Source organism: Amphiura filiformis, chromosome 7 (assembly GCF_039555335.1).
Source record: "Amphiura filiformis chromosome 7, Afil_fr2py, whole genome shotgun sequence".
Classification (NCBI taxonomy): domain Eukaryota; kingdom Metazoa; phylum Echinodermata; class Ophiuroidea; order Amphilepidida; family Amphiuridae; genus Amphiura; species Amphiura filiformis.
The window spans coordinates 16,730,736-16,751,784 of NC_092634.1; the positions used below are offsets into that span (position 1 = coordinate 16,730,736).

Genomic DNA, 21,049 nt, shown 5'->3' on the forward strand with positions numbered 1-21,049 from the left:
ACATAATGCTTATGGCAACGTCAGGGGCGTAGTCTTAGCTCTCATATGCCGTTTGTTCTGTTCAATTTGATTGTTTTAATCTCGAGATATAATTTAGTTAACAACGAAAGGATAAAATCACAATTGTGCCACTTTTACTAGGGAAGATCAAGAGGATTGTACATGTAAATCAATGATAGCATCAAGTTTATCAAGAGTTCCTTCGTGAAATCAAAAGAACGCATCAATTATACAACAATAAAAATAGCTTTTTTCTGTTTTTACACTGTTTTATCATAATCCAGGTACAGGTATTATATGATTCTCTTTTTCCACTTGAAACAGATTAAAAGAGAATTGTAAAATTAAATACATGTGGATGTCAATGATTTTATCATGGCAAATACTGTTTTCTTTGTCACTCAAGACATGAATGCTCAAGACATGTTGAAAAACAAACAAATATTGCAAACTTATAGGTTAATGAACGTGTATTATTTGTTGGGACAGATATTAGACAAAATAATGCATACGCGCCGATGTTGATGCGTCTTATGCACGAGCCCCGAAGGGGAGTGCATTAGACGCATCAACATCAGCTATCATTGATTTACATTATTGTGCAGCCCTCTTAAACATGGTAAAAGTGGCACAATTGTGATTTTACCTTTTGTTGTTAGCTAAACATATCTCGAGATTAAAACAAGCAAATTGAACAGAAGAAACGGCATTTGAGAGCTAAGGCTGCGCTCTTGACGTTGATGTAAGCATCATGTCACAACAGTATGTTCTAATTACCGTAGAGGGCGCTTTTCACTTGCACGATTGTTTTTGAGACAGGCTGTATAGGTAAATGTATAAAGGTTATTTCCAGTATAATCAGTCGTTGAAAAAATAAGGATTATGCAAATATGTAACAATCAAACATTGTCTAATGGACAAATTAAATTAAAATAAATAATTTGGTATAGTTACTTGGTTAAACATTTTAACAGGGTTCTTCACTTTAAACTCAAGTTCTCTTATATGCCAATGTTTCTATAAACATTCAGTGTTCCATGAGCTGAGTTGGAAAAAGTTGGAGAAAGCGGTTTTTACATGCCACATTTTTCATCAGCTCAAAATATGGGAAAGTAAACTATTTTAATAGTAAAAACAAGTGAAATAGTTTAACAGTAAAAACAAGTTGCCGTTAGTATAATTTGTCCACACCCAGCATTTCTATATAAGACGAATTCAAGGGAGGAATATGTTTGTGCCCTGTGTATTATAATCTTACCTGCAATGTAATCAGAACTAATACCATTATAATCTGGTCTCTTGGTCCAATAAACTTAGGTCGTTTTGCTGATTTCTTGCCAGCTCGAAATATACGAAATATGCGTGTCACTTTCAGGAAAGTAGGTGCAAACATGATGTTGAAGGCTAAAGAAATAGCTGCCTCTGATAGCATACATGAAACTGTTGTGGGTTCAAGTAGAAGGGGAATACTCCCAAATATGCAATGCCAAGACCTACAAGGTTTACTGCACTGAGCTCTCGACTCGTGGCCTTCATCAGAGGGTGTTCTCTGTAAGACCAAAGTCCACCTGCTGTAAGGCAGCAAAAGCACAACCCAATTACGCTTAGAAATAAAATTGCGAAAATTATTGGGTCTACGAGAGAGATTGTTGTTGGCTGAATTTGTTTGCAAGATGTAAATGACTCATCAGGCCAGTGTGTTGATAAACATGGTTTACAGTGTGTTTCGTTAATCACAATTGCATTTTCCGAACATGTTTGGCAGCCGTAACAACATTTTTCTTCAAGTGGTATTATAATTTGTCCTGGTACGCACCGATCACCACACAAGGAATATGGTGGCGATTTAGAATTGTCATTGAATCGAATCTTTTCAGAGTAAATAACAAGAGGTGAGTCTATATCGCGAGGATCCCAGTATCCAGCATTTACTACTTTGAAACCGATATCGTCTCTTTGCAAATTCTGAATAATAAATGTCCCTAATGTATCCCCAAATTCATCAAATTGCATTGGACCAGCAGAAGCATTAAAGCGTACTCGGTGTAAGTATTGCAGCAGAGATGCACCGGTGATCTGTTCTGGAGAAAGACATTTGCCATCTCTACATTCCGAGAACATGTTATGGAGAGCGTGTGCAAAAGCATTCACAGCGTCAATTACTGGCCCGCCACTTGCTGCTGTATCGTATGGACACAGTGTTATATCTCTGCATTCCTGTGTTATTTGCCAGTCTTCCCAATACTCATTGTACCACGGGCTTCCGGCTCTAAATGTCGGATCTAAACTACTGAAATATTGTTCAAAATCTGGTGCATGTGGACGACTGATCTTTATGAAGAAACTTCCCACTAAAACACTGGCCCACTCTAGGGTTTCGGTTTCATATCCCCAACCCTCACTTGCAATCCAAGTAATGTTCCAATTTAAATTTCGTCTATAAATTGTACTGAGAAGACCATCAGCTATGTCATCTAATGCAAATACTATCACAACTTTGGCTTTTGGAACACGTTTTAACTTCTCAATCACCTCATCAATCTCATTTTGTGGTGCGTGTGGTTGCACTGCGGCGGAAAGTGCTAAGCAGATATCGTACTCTTCCGCTAACGATTTGATCTGTGTCGCTCCATGTATCCCATATGTATCGGCAGAATAAATCAATGCAATGTATCTCCAATTGTACTTTAAGATAATATCTATGAAAACACCAACTTGATACCTATTCGGAGGTAACGTGCGAAGGAAATAAGGAAATCTTTTCTTGTCACTTAATTCATCACTCGTAGCAGAAAATGAAATAAACGGTATTTTATATATGTTGGCAACTTTAGATATGAAGATACTGGTAGAACTGAACGCTCCTCCAATAATCCCAACTATATTGGCATCCGTTTTATTCTGGTACATATGACACGTGTCTGTAAAGAAAGAAAGCGCGGCCCAAAGTGCGGAGTCTTCTGTTCGACAATCGTCTCGAATTTCATAACCAATAGTTACATCTGGTAATAGGTCTTGGTGGTTGTTGACTTCTTCAATAGCCCATATCATTGCCTCTGAGAGTTGCAATCCCCAGAAAGTTGTACCTGGATTGCAATACTCCTCCAAGCTTTCACGGAATGGGAATATCCCAGCGAGTGTAATATTCCCTGGTTTGGTGTATACTTCACATGCTGACTCGGGCACAGTATTACATGTAGTACAGTGAATAAATAGGAGTGATACGATACTCAGCAAGCACTGTGCTAGCATAACCATTGCGCGATAGATTGTGAATGCAAAAGTATTAACCTACGGAGAGTCACAATTGATTGAGATATTAGGCACTTGATTTTTACATAACAAGATTAAAATAAAGATTGAAGATATGCAGCGTGTATCAGCTCCGGTTAAACAATGCTCCAAGGGTAAAATGTAAAAAACATGCTTTACAAGAGAAATCACACAACACTGATGATTAGCAATGCTTTTTCCGTTTCCGTCACGCCTCGTAACAACTTTATAGTATTTATACCGTTACCGAGGTAACCATGGAATATGGACATTGTATCAATCTTTTCGTGTCATGCTTGTGGGCGGACGAGAACATTTCTAATGCCGAGAGTAAATTAAATAAAGTGACAACCGCCAGGCTGTAAAAAAAATGGCATGTTCTTGTATTATTATCACCTATTGTTTCCCGTAAAGTAAAAATACGTAACAAGCGCGCGTAGTATCTAGACAGTGCCCTTTGAATCCAAAATTGATTCTCAGATGAAAGGTTAGTCTCGGTCCCAGCCGGTGTTTCCTCCTTCGTTACTAAGCAAACCGTCTGGTGACAATTGCTCGAAATAAAGATCGCTGATTGGTTTATGAATTTCAACGGGGAATATATTTGTAGCTAAACTGAAACCCGCAAGCGCAAATAAACACCAATTACAATAGGACCAGGCATAGGGCTGCGCGGCGGCCACGGAGGCGTTAATTGTGTGATTTTCGGCCATTCATGCCAGAGAAACCGCAGCTCGTATTCGCGTGAATTTTGTGGGCTTATATCACCGCATGGCTGACGCCTAGAGGTTGATTGAAAAGAAAAAGACGTACTCGGAGCTTGTCACAACACAATGAGCACAAACCGGCTGGGACCAAGACAAATCAAAGGTGCACTCAATGACGTAGAAAAACATAAATCGCTGAGCTCGAACTGGTACGTTGCCGTTTCATTGAAAATCACACACTGAATAAGCCATTATGAAATGAAGGGACCTAACAAAATCAGCATCAAATGCAACTAAAATGGGAACTGAATTTACTCTAGCATGTATGGATTAATAAAATTAAATAAATTACTTGTTTTAACATATTCAACTTTACTGTGTACCATTTTTTTATCAAAAAATTGCTGAATAACAAAGGCAAGCACGCTCCTAAATCTAGTTCATTCGCCCGTTGCCATGAGGGCTCTACAGGAACGGCGACTGAAGGCGAAATTTCGAAAAGTGGTAGAGTTGTTAGCGTGGCAACACTGGTGATATACGATTCAGGCGTGCTTGCCTTTATAATTCAGCAATTTTTTGATAAAAACAATGGTATACTGGAAATTTAATGCGTTTTAATACATGATTTGTTCAACTTTGTGTATTTATACAGCACCCAAACGTGCAATGCAAACCGGGACCCAAACCGACTTCACAGATTCGGCGAGCAGGGCACTCTATCCTTTCTACCTCATTGGGTGCACTCTAGTCTGATGACGCAATTGCAAATCATGTATTTTCTCTTTTAATTACTGGTACGCTTAGCGACTTCAAAACAAACACAAAAAGCTTTTTTTTTTTAATATTCAGAACTTTGCAAAGCAAACGAAGTTAGACCAATAAAAACACAATTTATAAAACCGCAACCTTGAAATCACTGAACAAGTTCATTCCTTAAAGTAGAAACAAAATCATTTACCTCTGTAATTTTTACACTTGAAAAAAAAAGTTTGTTTATATAACTAAACAAGATTTAAAAAAGCAAACTAAAACAGTACCAACTGACCAGCAGGGAAACTTTGAATGGATCTTAAAAAGATTCAAGTAGTGTACATAACCAAGGAAAATAAATGTTAAAAACTGTTTAATATGTACAACAACATCCAAAATTTTGGGTTAAAAAGACAAAACAACCGACGTTTCGGGAGCATAAAAACATCCCTTTTACTAGGTTAAAACAAGTAGCACTAGTAGCTAGTACTGCAAGAGATTAAATGAGCTAGATTTGCAATAATGTACTACTTTTATGTTCGCTTCTTATTCCGCTTGTACATCATTACTCGTTGACTGCCGATAAACGTCCCAATAAATCGATTTCCATGGCTAACGATGGTTAACTATGAAAACATGTTAAAGGACATCAAGAAAATTTTCTAAGTTATTTATTTTGAGCTCTTTCGAGTATCGACGAGTAATGGATATATTCTGTAGATTTAGGTTTTGTCTGTGACTGCTAATGTGAGGCCGTCGTAGGTCGTACGGGGCTCAAACTCGGTGGGTGGGTGTAGCTCTTTCCTGGCAAGAAGAAGTTTATGTTCGTTAAGTCATCCGACCCCGGCCCCCCCTCCCAGGGGTCATTTGAGGTCAAATGACTAAAGACTGTCATATGGGCATGAAAGTAGGTCGTACGAGGCTCAAACTCGGTGGGTGGGTGTAGTTCTGTCCTGGCAAGAAGAAGTTTATGTTCGTTAAGTCATCCGACCCAGGGCCCCCCTCCAGGGGTCATTTGAGGTCAAATGACTAAAAACTGTCATATGGGCATGAAACTAGGTCGTACGGGACTCAAACTCGGTGGGTGGGTGTAGTTCTGTCCTGGCAAGAAGATGTTTATGTTCGTTAAGTCGTCCGACCCCGGGGCTCCCTCCCAGGGGTCATTTGAGGTCAAATGACTAAAAACTGTCATATGGGCATGAAACTAGGTCTTACGGGGCTCAAACTCGGTGGGTGGGTGTAGTTCTGTCCTGGCAAGAAGATGTCTATGTTCGTTAAGTCATCCGACCACGGGGCCCCCTCCCAGGGGTCATTTGAGGTCAAATGACTAAAAACTGTCATATGGGCATGAAACTAGGTCGTACGGGGCTCAAACTCGGTGGGTGGGTATAGTTCTGTGCTGGCAAGAAGATGTTTATGTTCGTTAAGTCATCTGACCACGGGGTCCCCTCCAGGGGTCATCTAAGGTCAAATTACTAAAAAGTGTCGTATGGGCATGAAACTTGGTAGGTACAGTCAACATTTAAAGCAGCATTTTTTTGAAGGTCATTTTGGGGTCGTCCAAGGTCACCACGGGTCATCTGAGGTCAAATTAGTAAAAGCTCATATATGGGCATGAAACTTGGTAGGTACAGTCAACATTTAGAGTTATAAGTTTAGGTCATTTTGGGGTCATCCAATGTCACCCTGGGGTCATCTGAGGTCAAATTAGTAAAAATTGTCATATGGGCATGTCACCATCAGCCTGGTAATCGCGCCCAGCCGAGAACCGCCAGATATGGGTAACCGCCTAGTCTATTTTAAAACTGATGCATCAATGACTATGTTCATCATGTCATATAGAGGCCTTGCATGCGACGTATCATCCCGTAAATATGGCGGACTACTCAAATGCATTCAACAAAAGCATGATTGCAATCTACCGTGACAGTTCGTCTCACACACATAATCCTGCACTACGATCAAGTAGGTTGATGACAACATTTGATTGAATGGACTGCACTCCGCCATAACTACGGTGAAGGACACCGGTTGAAAACCTTTGTTTGGAGCCAATCAATAATTTCATGCAGGGCCTCTATTGTATCATTCTCACATAGATATAGAAATACTAAATTCGTTCACTATCTATATTTTTACTTCTAGTAGAGCTCCAATCTAAGGGTTAAAGTTATGTTTAGGTTAGGTTAGGATTTTTTAAAGTACCCAGTACAGTGAACCTTATGGTACAAATGCGCGCGAAAATTTTAGCATAGGCCTATTGAAACTAAACTGGTGAAATATGGGACAAAAGTGGAATAAATTCGCGCAAAGCGCTAAAATGGCATTTTGTGGCTATAAAATGGCCAAATATGAGGTTAATTTCGACACAAACCAATACACAGGCGTCAATATTGGGGGGTGATTATATTGACCATCCCCCTGGCAAAATATTGTGGCATTTACCCCCCCCCCCCCGATCTACGCCTATGTAATTTAGAGCCCTGTGACTCCATCTGTCTCCCCTCCCTCTCTCTCCTTCCCCCCCCCTCCTTCCTTTTTTTCTTCCTCCCCTTGGCGGAAACTCTAATAGGCACAAAGGACCAATATGCGATACGTAATCTATTTCCTCTTCTTTCTATATCTAACCTCCTTGGGCCTACATATTAGTACTGATATATCATACGCTGGCGAAATTACGTAATTAATCGGATTAATTAACATACTGAGCAATAGGTGAAAACAATTTTGACAAAAGGAGTTGTCCTTGTCAATTTGTAGACATGTACTTTTGATTATTTACATAGCTTCTTCTCCAATCACTGTGTAAAACATCCATCCAAAAATCTGATAGCTATTATTATATGGATGAATGGACATATCACAAAAGGATTGCTTATCTCAATATAGGCATGTACTTAAGCATTTTTTTTTTTTTACCGGCGTTATTGGGCGTTTTATCGGAGGTCACCGAGTAATGCCGAAGATCAAAATCGATTTTATGTATTGTGTATGTATCATAGGACGCTCGTATTAATTGTCTCTATGCGCTTGAGAATTCAACAATATAAATAATGGTAGCTCTATTATAATACACATTAATGTTTTAAGCAGATAAAATTCCAAAATATAATACGTTTTCTGCCTTTGCTTGTCACGTGGTAGGCCTATGTTGAAGTTGCGATTATATTTTTAAATAAGTTTCAGATGAATAACAAGAAGACAAGTGGCCTAGTGGTCTAAGGCGCTAGGCTCATAGAGTACTAAGCGTTGCGCCGTGAGTTCGAACCCCGCCTCTGCCAAACTTTAAAAGTAGTAAATTAAAATTTGAATTTTTTTAATTTCATATTTGGGAAATGTGACTGGGAGAATTTATGTATGGTGTGGAGTGGTGTGATAGGGCATGTACTTTAACTGGCCGGCGCGGTCCGGTGACTAAGTCTTTATTGGGCGTTTTATCGGCAGTCAACGAGTAATGTATTCTTTATCTTATGTAGTTGAAATAATAACCGTATTAGTAGTTTACTGGTATTGGAGCGACTTTACAGCTATAGTTAGTTTTTTGTCAAGACTTTAAAAAAACTATGCTTGTCTGTTGTCCGTTTCGCCACAAGCTTTTAACTTTATCCAACATTGAAGTATTCCTGTCTCCAAAGTTGGTCTTGAGTAAAAGATCAAAAATGACTAAGAAAGAATGTCTCACCGTCTCTGTTCATGGTATTGTATCCTTTCTTGCGAATCCATACTAATTCCTTGACCCATCAAAGATTGATGAACTTTCCCAGACTATTAAACGATTAGACCTTAACAAGTTATCAGTAATAGTGTATTCGTTTATATCAGTGAATGGTTCCTTTCTTTAAGACCGGCGTGTGTTTTTGGCACGTAAAAAACGTGCAATATTAATGCTGAAATGGACCAAAAGGATATTGTGACCTAGAACATTCCAACAAGAAGAGTAACATTACAAATAAGGTATTATTGTATCCAGGTCAGTACGCCACTTCTAGTTAGAATACGGGCGTTCGTCGGAGGAGTTGGTTTGGAAATTAACATTTTCGGTGACAAAAATAGCCCGTCCCGGACGTCCGGACGGGTGCTAAATTAGACACTGCTTAATTAAATTTAAATATTCAAATATACGATCTGTTTAATGTCCTCTAGTTTAATATATATCTGGGCCTTTTCGTGACTGTACTAGTTCTAATTTTGTTACTCGCACTCTTTGTGGTGAGTCACTTTACCACCTCCGCGACCGGTGAATTGACCCAGTTCGTGACTGTATGTATCGAAATAGCATGATTAGAAGCCTCATTTGTAAAAGGTTTTGATAAAAACTACCCTGAAAACAACCAGGCAGATGATCAATGAGCTAGAGCACATCAAATATTCATTATTTAGATCAGATTCTGTGTACATCTTCATAATAACAAAAATAGACTAAATCGAACGCTATAAATAACACTCAGATTTACCAGCCATTCGTGACTCATAGAAGAATTCACTATATTCAATATCGTTTTTTGTTTTGTTTGTACCGACTTCAGAGGTAGCTTGATGTCTTGAGCAAAAGAAAGAAAGAAAAGAAAGAAAGAAAAAAAGAAAGAAAAGCCACGCCGAAATGAATGAACTCTAGTCAAGCGTACTTAGTATATCAATCCACATGCACAAACAAGACCATGAACCTACGAAACTTGGTGTAGCTCGTGAGTCATCGTATATGTGGCAAGAAAGAAAGAAAGAAAGAAAAAGAAAGAAAGAAAGAAAGAAAGAAAGAAAGAAAGAAAGAAAGAAAGAAAGAAAGAAAGAAAGAAAGAAAGAAAGAAAGAAAGAAAGAAAGAAAGAAAGAAAAAGAAAGAAAGACACGGTTGTTTGATGGCATGTAAAACTGGGTCAATTTAAAGAAAAGTTGAACAATGGTGGCGCTATTTATCTAAACTCTTGTTTGCATCTTTACAAGGGGTAGACACTCATAAAATGGTATTAGAAAATCAGCAAACAGACTAACAAATGACAAGGGCATTTTCAAAACACTTTTTATTATGAAACGTAATGTATAACTAATATTATTTGCCTAATTCAAAATTTAAAATACATGTAAATAGTGCCCTCAATTTGCACACAAATGTACAGTTTATAGAATTAAAATTATTAGTATTATTCAGGTCTAGAATTAAACATTATAATAATGTTTTGTTAGAAAATTTAATAAACGATCACATCAAACAACGTGAAGAAAGAAAGAAAGAAAGAAAGAAAGAAAGAAAGAAAGAAAGAAAGAAAGAAAGAAAGAAAGAAAGAAAGAAAGAAAGAAAGAAAGAAAGAAAGAAAGAAAGAAAGAAAAGGAAAGAAAGAAAGAAAGAAAGAAAGAACGAAAGAAAGAAAGAAAGAAAGAACGAAACTTTAGTCATGGCAAATTAAGATTTAAGATTTAAGATTGACATGAATGATGGGAAATGTACTAGTACATGGGATCGAAGAGAGAGAGAGAGAGCGTTTAGATGATATAATTCGTCACATCAAACAAACTCTTCAATCTCTAATTTATTATGTACATCATGCAAGCAACACCGTACTGCAAACGATACTGCAAGTATAAGATGTTTTGGTCTAATTTTGCGAGGGCGGGCTCATACTATGATGTCACAGAGACATTACGTGGAAATGTTTGTACCTTAAGTATCACTGAAATGTTGAGACCCATACATCTATATAAATAAAAGGAAGTCGCTAAATCTTGTCCAGAAGCAGGCGCCGAGATGCTTTCACTTTCAACTCTGATTTTTGCGTACATTGATCGGGTACATATTGCCATTAAACCATCTGACGTTCATTTTGCAAAACTATTCAATCACTATGGAAATAACAAAAAAATGGTTGGTTGCTAGGCCGTTGAGGTCAATAACCTTATGGATTAGGTCATGACAGCAAACGCGTCAAATGCAGTAAGTGGCGAGTCACGCACCTGCGGGTACACGGCACCATATTTATTTATTTATTTATTTATTTATTTATTTATTTATTTATTTATTTATTTATTTATTTATTTATTTATTTATTTATTTATTTATTTATTTTTATTTATTTATTTATTTATTTATTTATTTATTTATTTATTTATTTGAACAGACGCTTTTGAATCAGCGGCACACGCGCATTGCCGCGCATGGTATGGACGCACTTAATGTTGGCTTCCGCGCGTAGGCCTAGACAGTGACGAAGGGGGGGGGGCACACTCGAAGTTTTTGCCGCCACCTTTTTGAATGGCCACGAAGCACCATTGTGTCGCGCGCCGTGCAGGGGGTTGTGTCCCCTCAGAATTGAAAACTTGGTGAGTAAAGGCCTTGAAGCCAATTCGGGGGATCATGGGTGTAAGCTGATGAAAAGGGGTTCATTGGATGACAGATTTGCAAGAAAGTCCACTTTTCAGAGGGAATGTTAAAATGTAGCCAACAGGGACAGAACTGTTCAGTATAGCCCGAAAAGGTTAAATGTTAGGGTGTGGGTGAATGTCCACATTTTGGAAATTCTGCGGCCCCCGCCTCGCAATTAAATCCTGGCTAGAATATAGGCCTTGGATGAATAAGATGATCTACACCAAGACACCATGATTATCATCACCGTTTACCATGTTTACTAACCACTCCCGTTTACTAACCGCTCCCGTTTACTCAACTAGCGGGGACCCGCGCGAAGCGCGGGTCTCCCGCTAGTTGATAGTAAATCACAGTAAATGACGTAACTACTACTTTAGTTTAGAGTTCAGAGTGATGTTGTTGTCTCTCCAAATCGGTTGCAGTTTTGCCAGGGCAACAGCAGCTGTTGTCTGTGCAATTCTGGAGAGGATTTCTGGTTTGGAACCTTCTTGGCTGATTATGGCCCCAAGATATTTGAATTTCTTCACTGTGTCAAGTTGCTGGCCACTGACTGATATTGTTGTTTTTTTATTTCTCCATCATTATTTTTTATCGACTTTGTCTTCTCTCCACTTCTCTCCATACCATATCTGGTTGATGTTGTGTCCAGCCGCTTAACGAGGACTGTCAGCTCTTCTTCGTTTCCTGCGAATCCGTCAATGTCGTCAGCAAACATTAGGTTTGTGATTGTTTGGGCTCCTATGCTGACTGTTCCACAATGGTCTTCTAGTGCTTCAGTCATGATTCTTTCCAATGACCAGATTGCCATATCTTATTGCAAATGAGTGTGAAGATGTCAATTGCCTCAATGCCTGGTGAGCTCAGCTGTAATATTGTCCCCGGTTTGATGATTCCTGGCTTATGGTTACAATAGGATCTCCGTTTGTCTGGTGATTGTAAAGGTCAGAGCTATACTCCGTCCACCTCTTTAGTATGTATTCCTCTTCTGTGAGACAATTCCCCTGTCTAGGTTTTGTGGGGTCATTGACAATCTGAAAAGCTCTTCGGATCTCTTCCAGCTCAGTACATTGTTTCTGGATCCACTGATCCTTAGCTTTATTCACACTTTTCCTGATCTGCTTGCTGACTTCCTTGTACCCTTTGGTACCTGCTGGTGTATTCTTATCCTTATTTAGCTTCTTCCTTTTGTCACACATGTCCAATATGCCCGCAGTAACCCATGGTTGCGTTTGCCTGCGATGTTTCCCAAGTGTCTCCGTTGCTGCCTCAATCATTTCATTGAATTTTGATGTCAGCATTTCGGCACTGTGGTTGTCGTTGAGCATCAACAAGGGAGCAAATTTCCCACCCACTGTTGAATCAGAATCAGAGATGTTGGGGTCCTTCAGTCTGTCCAAGTTGAACTTGATCCTGGTGCTCTTGGTCTTTTTGGTAGTCTTTAACCGGACTCGGAAGTCCAATATTACCATGTCATGGTCGCTCCCAACGTCTGCACCTGGAAAGAGACTTGTTGTCCCTTTGTTGATTCCTGACTGAAACCGCTTCTGCACCAGTATATAATCGATCTGATTATGGTATCGTCCATTTTGTGCGTGCCAGGTCCCGCGCCGATATGGCTTGTGAGTGCAATAGTGTTGGCATGTACCATGTTGTTGAGTCTTGTAAATTCCAAGAGCCTTAGCCCTCTTTTATTGGTTTCAGTATTGCAAGAGGGGCCACAGACTTCATCCCAGTCTTTCAGTGCATCCCCACCGACTTTTGCATTCCAGTCCCCCTGGATGATCAAAATGTCCTTCTTTTTTTACTTTGTCGATGAATTCCTGCAGTTGGGTGTAGAAGGTTTCTACCTGTTCATCATCATAGTCTGGCGTTGGCATATATACCTGGATTATTGTGATGTTAAATGAGGCTGCTTGATGTTACGTGGTTCTTATATGCCTGGAGAAATTAGAGAGTTGGTCTATTTTAATTGTTCTTGAACCTAGGTATCGACATCCGTAATGACAGTGTTATCGCTATGTCTGTTTACATTTTAACATTTTGAGACGATTACAATTTGTCCAATGGAAATTCGATAATGCTACATGTTTTTCACTCAGATTTGACTGTACATGTATTATTTGGGTCTCATCTATACAGTCGTTCAAGTAAGTCCATTAGTCTCTCGACATCATCACTGTTAATAATTACACAACGTGCAATAAATCACATTATCTATTCAAAATCATCTGATGATGTAAGAAAAAACTCATTAGCGACGTCTAATTTTGATAAAAGACATTTTGATATTTATACTTTTGCCTTCAGGTCTTACGTGTTATTAAACAAATCAGTATGATCAGTGCATGTATAAGTATAGTACATGATGAATAAGAATTACACTCTCTATTTTTCATAAATAGTATGAAGTACATTATTTAATGAATGTAAAGGACTGAAGAGCGTTTTTTGAAACAAATATTAATCAAAACCAAAGTCTTAAATCTTATCAATATCTTTCTATTTATACAAACAAATATACACACACCTAGAAATACCCGTCCACCCCTACTGTTATACGGATCGCAAAGACCCAAGGCCAAAAACACCTTTTATCACAATTCACTTCAGAATGCACAACAAAACTCACTGCTTGTATAAGTTAACAAAATGTGAATCTTGAATGAAAAGTATAGTATTATTGAACAATGATCTTGCATATGAACATAAATGGATAGACTTTATGAATCACAATGATAATTTTTATTGACTACTTACCGGCAGTATTCTTCTTGTTGTTGGTTACAAAGTTCCGTTGCACTCAATGTTCCGGACGACTGATGTATATCCTAATTCAAAATTTTGCTGCTAAGATAACTGTTGATTTGCGTAAATATAACCTTTGCGTACACATTCCTTACACAGATGATATTTTTCAATAATGGTGCTATATGGTGCTGCTTTCGCCAATCACTCATTTTCGTTAGGATACAGGGTGTCCCAAAAAAAGAGGACCCTCATTGCGCCCTCCTTTTTCGCCTATTTTGATATGTAAAGAAACCTTAATTGTTAGCTTTAAGAAACCAAAACAATTATTTCAATCGACTCACAACTTTTGAAGATATGCCCTATTAAAGACAAGTACACGTTTTTCACTCTGTCCACGGATAGCAAACAGAGTGGTTGGGGTGGGCCATGCTGTGGAGTGGCCTGCAAGATCACCAGACTTCACACCACTTGATTTCTCCATTTGTGGCAAAATCCATGATCTTTGCAAACGTATTACTGCTATATTCGCAAGTATCCGGCGCACAAGGTTGGTACACAACGCAATTGATGCAATGAGGACTAGGGCTGAAACCTGTATTCGTCAAGGAGGCAACCAGGTAGAGGACAGAGCAGCACAGTAAACTCACTTCAAAAGAACCAAAGACAAACTAAGCAGCCCTTTTCAGGGCTACCTTTTATTCCAAAAGAGAAATGACCTATGTTGTCAATAAAAAGAAAGCAAGAAACAATAAAGTAAGAAAGTAAGTCCCATCTCACATCAATTTCGCCCAAATTAAATCCATAACCCATAAGCCCACCGGTAAAGCCCATTCCCTAAAATAAAGTTGTTATTTTATAAAGTTATCATCGATGAATGTTTTATATTCATGCATGGTATATGCACTTTTCAATCTTTGAAGTAGCCAAACCTCCTCCGTAGACAGAGTGAAAAACGGATACATTTTTTTAAAAGGGCATATCTTCCAAAGTTATGAGCCGATTGAAATAATTGTTTTGGTTTATTAAAACATTATACTTGATCAACTTTTCTGAAATAGGAGAAAAAGAGGGCGCAATGAGGGGCCTTTTTTAGGACACCCTGTACAAGTTTGTTCCACCGGCTCCACGTACATTGACAGCAAGTCGATAGAAGAATATATTCCCCTTTTGAGAAGAAATGAGCACTTTTGTGTACTTTAAATCTCCTTTGTTATATATTGCTGGATTATGCAAAATGACTGGCTTACTGGTACCTTTCTTTGAAGGCACATATACTATAAACACATGATAAAGCTTACAAGAACTTTCTTGATAAAATCTGTCCCGAAAATCTCTCTTCTTTGTTACGAACTAGTAAAACTGAAGTAAAGTAGCCAGTGGCGTAGCTGGGATTTTTTCCAGGGGGGGGGGCAAGCCTGTATGGGGGGGGGCCCAAATCCACCAAACAAAAATGGGGGTAGGTGCAGGTGGTGCGACGCACCCCCATCGAAAATAAAGTGTACTTTCAAAGAAAAGTACACTTTCAAATATATCAAAGATAAAAAACAAAGGGAACAAGAGGGAAAATGGTAAACTGGGTTATTACTTTTTCAAAGAAATTGCGCGCTCCACGAGAAAAAAATTTTTTATTACTACTAATTTTGTCTTAAAAGAAATGAGCGCGAAGCGCGCTAAAAATTGCAAATTTCAGACAAGTTTAGGCCAAAATGAAGGTAAATTCTACGTAAAGGCCAGTGCACGCGAAGCGCGTAAAATTTTGCAATGTTACCATATTTCGGTCCAAAACATGGTGTTTTGGGGAACATATACCTTAGGCTATTTTAGGGGCCTGGATCCGTACCCATCTGGTCTAATGGTAAATCCGGCCCTAAGTTTGAAATAGCTTAATGGTAAATGACTAAATCGGCCAATTTTGTGTCGATACTGAAAATTGTCGGTTGGGGCATGCAATACAAGGAACATGTCGGACACAGCCTTCCTTTTTCGACTTTTCTTTTGGGGTTGGCCATTTTATTGTTTTATTTATTTTAGTCAATATACTGCTCCTATAGGTGCTTTTGTGCAATTAACATTTCAAAAGATTTCTATTTCTTTGTCTTCAAGAAGTCAAGTATATTGTCGAATATATTGATAATAATCGTATTGCACTACATATTGTAGGCCTATGGATTCCCTCTTTCTCTATCCCTTCTCTCCCCATCTTTTTCCGCCCTCTTTCTCTTTTTTTCCCTGCACTAGGGGGGGGGGCCCAAATAGACAATTTTGCCAGGCTTTTGATAATAATCGTATGGTATTGCATATCGTATGGATCCCCCATCTCTTTTTTCAGCTCTCTCTCTCTCTCTCTCTCTCCTTTTTCCCTCTTTTTTCCTTGCGCTAGGGAGCGGGGGCCCAAATAGCGCTAGGGGGCGGGGGCCCAAATAGCGCTAGGGGGCGGGGGCCCAAATAGGCAATTTTTGCCAATTGCCACTGAAAGTACCTCTTCTATTTAAAGCTCTTTCTCTTACATGAATTACTTATCTATAGCAACAGGAACTAATATGACACTATAGATATAATGATAACATTGAATCATGTGGGATATTAACAAATCTGCACGGTGAGCACGGTAGTCAAGCGAAACGGGCTCCGACTCATATTCGGAAGGTTGCGGGTTCGAGCCCCGGCGACGACATCGTGTTGTGGCCTTGAGTTAGGCACTTTATCTCGATTACTCTTCTCCACTAGGTATATACATGGGTACCGGCATTCTTGAATGCTGGGAAGGTAACAGACTCGCTGTGAAGGAGGTATGACGACCCCCACAGCAACATTTCACGGTGGAGTCTGGCTAATCGCTAACGAAAGAGAGATGGTCACTCCGTTCTGTAAAATACAGGTTCGACTCCTTTACCGTTACCTTTATTAATAAATCTGACTGAATTGTTATTGAATCAATTTGATTTCAAGAGAGGGGATTCCCATTTCTCATGAAATAATTTCAACATGCAAACAAATTAAATTACACAGGGCCCATCACACTACAGTGACATACTAGTACATAAAACCTGATGTTGGATGTGCTTTTTAAATTCTACTTTTCGCGACGTCAGACTCGGAGATCAACAAATAAGAGTGGCAAAGACGGAAGCTGGAATTTTGATAGAGGATTAATGTAGAAACCAGGTTGGGCGTGCTGAATTTGGAATCAAACTTCACGGGGCCCATAGGGATGCGTATCAGCGGGCCCGCAGTGATTTTCACGGGCATTATGGCCCGAGGGTCTGCCTTGTATCCCACACACGCACACCTACGAAAAGGCATACAATCAGCTGATGAAATAAAGTTATACTTTAATCGCTGATATGACTGGGGGAAAATGGTTCGGCAAGTCACAGTGTCTTCATTTCCTGTCAAAATGTCATGGTGTATTCAAAGGATCGTTTTGGCGGGCAAGCCAGGGTGGAATCTGTATGGTCTGCGGGTTATTTAGTCTAACGGTTATTTAGCGTAAAGATTCCTTTGTCCAAAAATAAACAGGTTGTCTATTCCGAAGGTTCCTTACTCCAGAATTTTTCTTTTTCTTTTTTTTTTAAATCCGAACTCGTATAACGATTATTCGGTCCGAATATGGAAAAAAGATTGCTAGATCGATATCCAGTCCGAATCTTAAAAGGTTCTAAAATCATAGTCCGAATTTGATAAAAGGTTCTCCAGTCCGAATCTTAAAATGTGCTAAAATCATGGTCCGAATCAGAATTTTAAAAGGGTTATCGATATTAGTCCAAATATTGAAAAAGGTTATCGTTAGTACGAATCAGTGCACATGTTCTCTAGTCCGATTTGATTTCGGAGTAGCTAAGGGGTGGGGGTTCCATGAGACCCAGAGCTTAAGAACTATTTAGCGAACGAGGGTTTATACAAAAATAATGAATCAACAGTAACAAATTAAGGGACTTTCTAGGTACCCATGCAAGGTTTGCTACTCATAATAATAATAAAAAAAAGCTTGCTGGTCATAATGAAAATAAAGGTTTGCTTTTCATAAGCAAGACAAAGGACTGCTACTCATAATTAATAAAAGTTCTTAAGCCATAATCCCAAAAAAGTACACTGTTCCTTATAAAAAGGGTTCATAAATAAAGAACAAAGGTTCTGTAGTCATAATAAAGTTATTGTTCTAAATGACAAGAAAATCACTATGCCAGACTCGAACTAGCTCCGTTAGCATACCGCGACGCATGTGCAGATTAATTTCTGTTATGAAACTAAACTAATGATATACTTATTGGGATGAAGTTCGACGTCTCCATTTTCACAGATCAACGGCAGAGATCGTAAATACCGGGCGTAAATATGGTTTTGTTGTTTGTTTGTTTTTTGTTTTTTGTTTTTTGTATTTCTTGGATAGAAAATGACAACAGCTATTCCTGCTCGAGGTAACATCAGCAGACTTGCGTAGAATTTCATAAGTGGCGGACAGTCTCTTCATTCTGCTACTCATAATTTAAAAAAAAGCTCTTTAGTCATAATCCAAAAAAAGTACACTCTTCCTAATAAAAGAGGGTTCGCAAGTCATAAATAAAGGATTCAGTATTCATAATAAGAAAAAGTTTATTATTGTTAATGACAAGAAAATCAGTATGCCAAACTCGAACTAGCCCCGTTAGCAAACCACGACGCCTGTGCTACCCCGAGCTTGCATTCATTTATGTTATGAAACTGAATATTAATGATATTCTTGTATTGACGAAGTTCGTCGTCTCCATTTGAACTCCAAAAAAACTCAACGGTAAAGAGCTTAAATAAGTTGTTTTAATTTCTCGGACAGAAAACAACAAGAGCAATAACATCAGCAAACTTGAGTAGAATTTCACAGGTTCTTGATTCTGCTACTCATAATTTTTTTTAAATGCTCTCTAGTCATAATCCCAAAAAGTACACTCTTCCTGATAAAAAGGGTTCATATTAATTTCTAAGCGCTCTTTAAGCAAAGTCATTGTTCATTGAATTTACAACCGTATGACAAAACAGAAGAAAATAGTAACTTTTTGCACAAGATTTGCACTTTAAAGAGAATTGGCCATTGCTCATTAAAATGAATCTAGTATTATGGACAATATGAGTGTGCTCTTTCATTTCAATGAAATAAAATTGTAAGTATTGAAAAATATTGTAAGGATCAATCGGGGTTTTGACTTTTAAAATCTACATCTTGGTCAAAAAGTGTGCGTGAATAGGCTGTTTCCAACAGATTTACCACATTCGCCTTGCTATAAACATGGAATTGCGTCATCTGTTGACGTATTGAAAAAACGTTTTGACAAAACGTATTTTCCACTATTCACCAGCTAGACGGTCACACAGCTCTTATATGATGCTATGCACTCAACCGTGTAGTGTAAACACATACTGTGTAGAGACAATGCATTGCTAGACTCTCTGTGCTTGAACAAATGTGCGTACTCAGGTGTATCGAGGTGGAAACTGTGCATAGATATATTTATAAGAGTATCGTTTTGTAGCAAAACATTTCGATATGCGCTAATCAAGAATAGGTTCGGTAGTCATAATAAAAAAAGGTTATTATTCACCAAGTGTTACGTATATCCGAATACCAGTCACTATGTCAACTGGATCCCGCTTTTAAGTTCTGCACCACGATTGAAATGATCGCACCACAAAATCTATGGCATGTACTACCAATTCTAAAAGGTGAGTGATTCAGTTACCAAGTAACCACTACGGTGGCGAAATGTGAATGACAAGAAAATCAGTATGCCAAACTCGAACTAGCCCAGTTAGCAAACCGCGACGCCTGTGCGACCCCTAGCTTGCATTAACTTATATTATGAAACTAAACTAATGATTCTTGTATTGACGAAGTTCCTCGTCTCCATTTGAACCCCACAGTTCAACAGTAGAGATCTTAAATACGTTTTTGAATTTTTTTGAATAGAAAACAACAAGACCAAGTACGGCTCGAGGGTAACATCAGCAGACTTGTGTCGAATTTCATAGGAGGGGACAGGCTCTTGATTCTGCTACTGACTTTACATAATATCCTAGATTTGCTGCTTCTACTTCTTCCTCTTTATGGACACTACAAGGAAGATTGCTTTTCATTTTCATCTTCATGTGTTAGCTTGATTTTCACTGGTTTATTTTATTATCCATTCGCAATAATCTAATATTATTTTTTTCTTACTTGTTTTCGTACAGTTTTTCTCTTCCACTCTGGAAACATTTTGTCTTGATGATTCAGTTTTGAATTCATTGATTAATAATTCATTTTATTCATCTATTTTCTGGTAATATTACTATTTTTTACCATTCTCCTTTCATTATTATATCGTTTTTCTTTTTTGTTCAACTTTGTATTCTCCACTAGTATAAATATTGTATATAGATTGATATAGATGTTATCCACTTTACTCATGCGTGACTTCTAACAAAAGGCTCTGATTCCCGTAGTATTCCTCATTCAAACCAATTCAATGCACGACCTCGGAGTTACCTGCATGACTTTGGCGGGCTATTTTGAAGCAGTCATAGTTGCACATGCAGGTACTTCTTTTGAAAGTCCTAAACAAGGTATAGCAGTCGCTGATAGGATATGCAACTTATAGAACACGGATAACCTCTATTATTTACTATTCGTTTAACGATTGAAGTGTATATTTTTTCTCATTCGGCTTTCTTACCTTTTTAATAAAATAAAATTTAATAAGAAATATCTTTTAATGTCTCAAATTTATAAGAACGTACATATGAAAGATATTATGACACACTGAATTAGTATTCATAATTTAAAAAAATGAGACATAATTAGGAGTATTGATGGTACACAGCACTGCTTGTTCTGTTTTACGGTCCTTAAAAATACCACAAACAAGTTTAGAAAAGTCAGATGCTAATTTGACTTTCTGGAGCAGCACCTGCACTTTAAATATCAACATAACACTCACTCACTGAATCAACATAGTGGTCTTGTTTTTCATCTTTAACGTATTTTATAATATTGGTTTTTTTCTTCATTGAATTCATTGTTCTGAGCACACATATGACCTCACACTTGTCAAACCAATCATAAGATAAACTCGAGATACAAAACTTAATTCAAGCGCAAAACGTGCAATTATCATCTTTTCCCTCAATTAAGGACATACTACAGTTTTTGATAACATTCATAATTTATATAACATAATTGTTCGTTGCACACTTCATACGTTGGTGTTT

At 38.2% G+C, this 21,049-nt stretch overlaps 2 protein-coding genes across 2 annotated transcripts in view; both read right to left on the bottom strand.

Moving 5' to 3' along the window:
• LOC140156281 (metabotropic glutamate receptor-like) overlaps positions 1–2,692 on the bottom strand; it is a 32,484-nt gene extending 29,792 nt beyond the window's left edge. The window contains exon 1 of the mRNA XM_072179265.1: positions 1,259–2,692. Within this exon, the coding sequence (XP_072035366.1) occupies positions 1,259–1,432 (174 nt within the window). The 5' untranslated portion in view covers positions 1,433–2,692. The remainder of the gene's footprint in view (positions 1–1,258) is intronic.
• Positions 1,536–3,258, bottom strand: LOC140157678 (metabotropic glutamate receptor 3-like). The gene is made up of 2 exons (XM_072180918.1): positions 1,813–3,258; positions 1,536–1,571 (listed from the first exon to the last, which is right to left on the bottom strand). The coding sequence occupies exons 1-2, from the start codon at positions 3,256–3,258 to the stop codon at positions 1,536–1,538; spliced, it is 1,482 nt and encodes a 493-aa protein (XP_072037019.1).
• Positions 3,259–21,049: the final 17,791 nt, after the last annotated feature.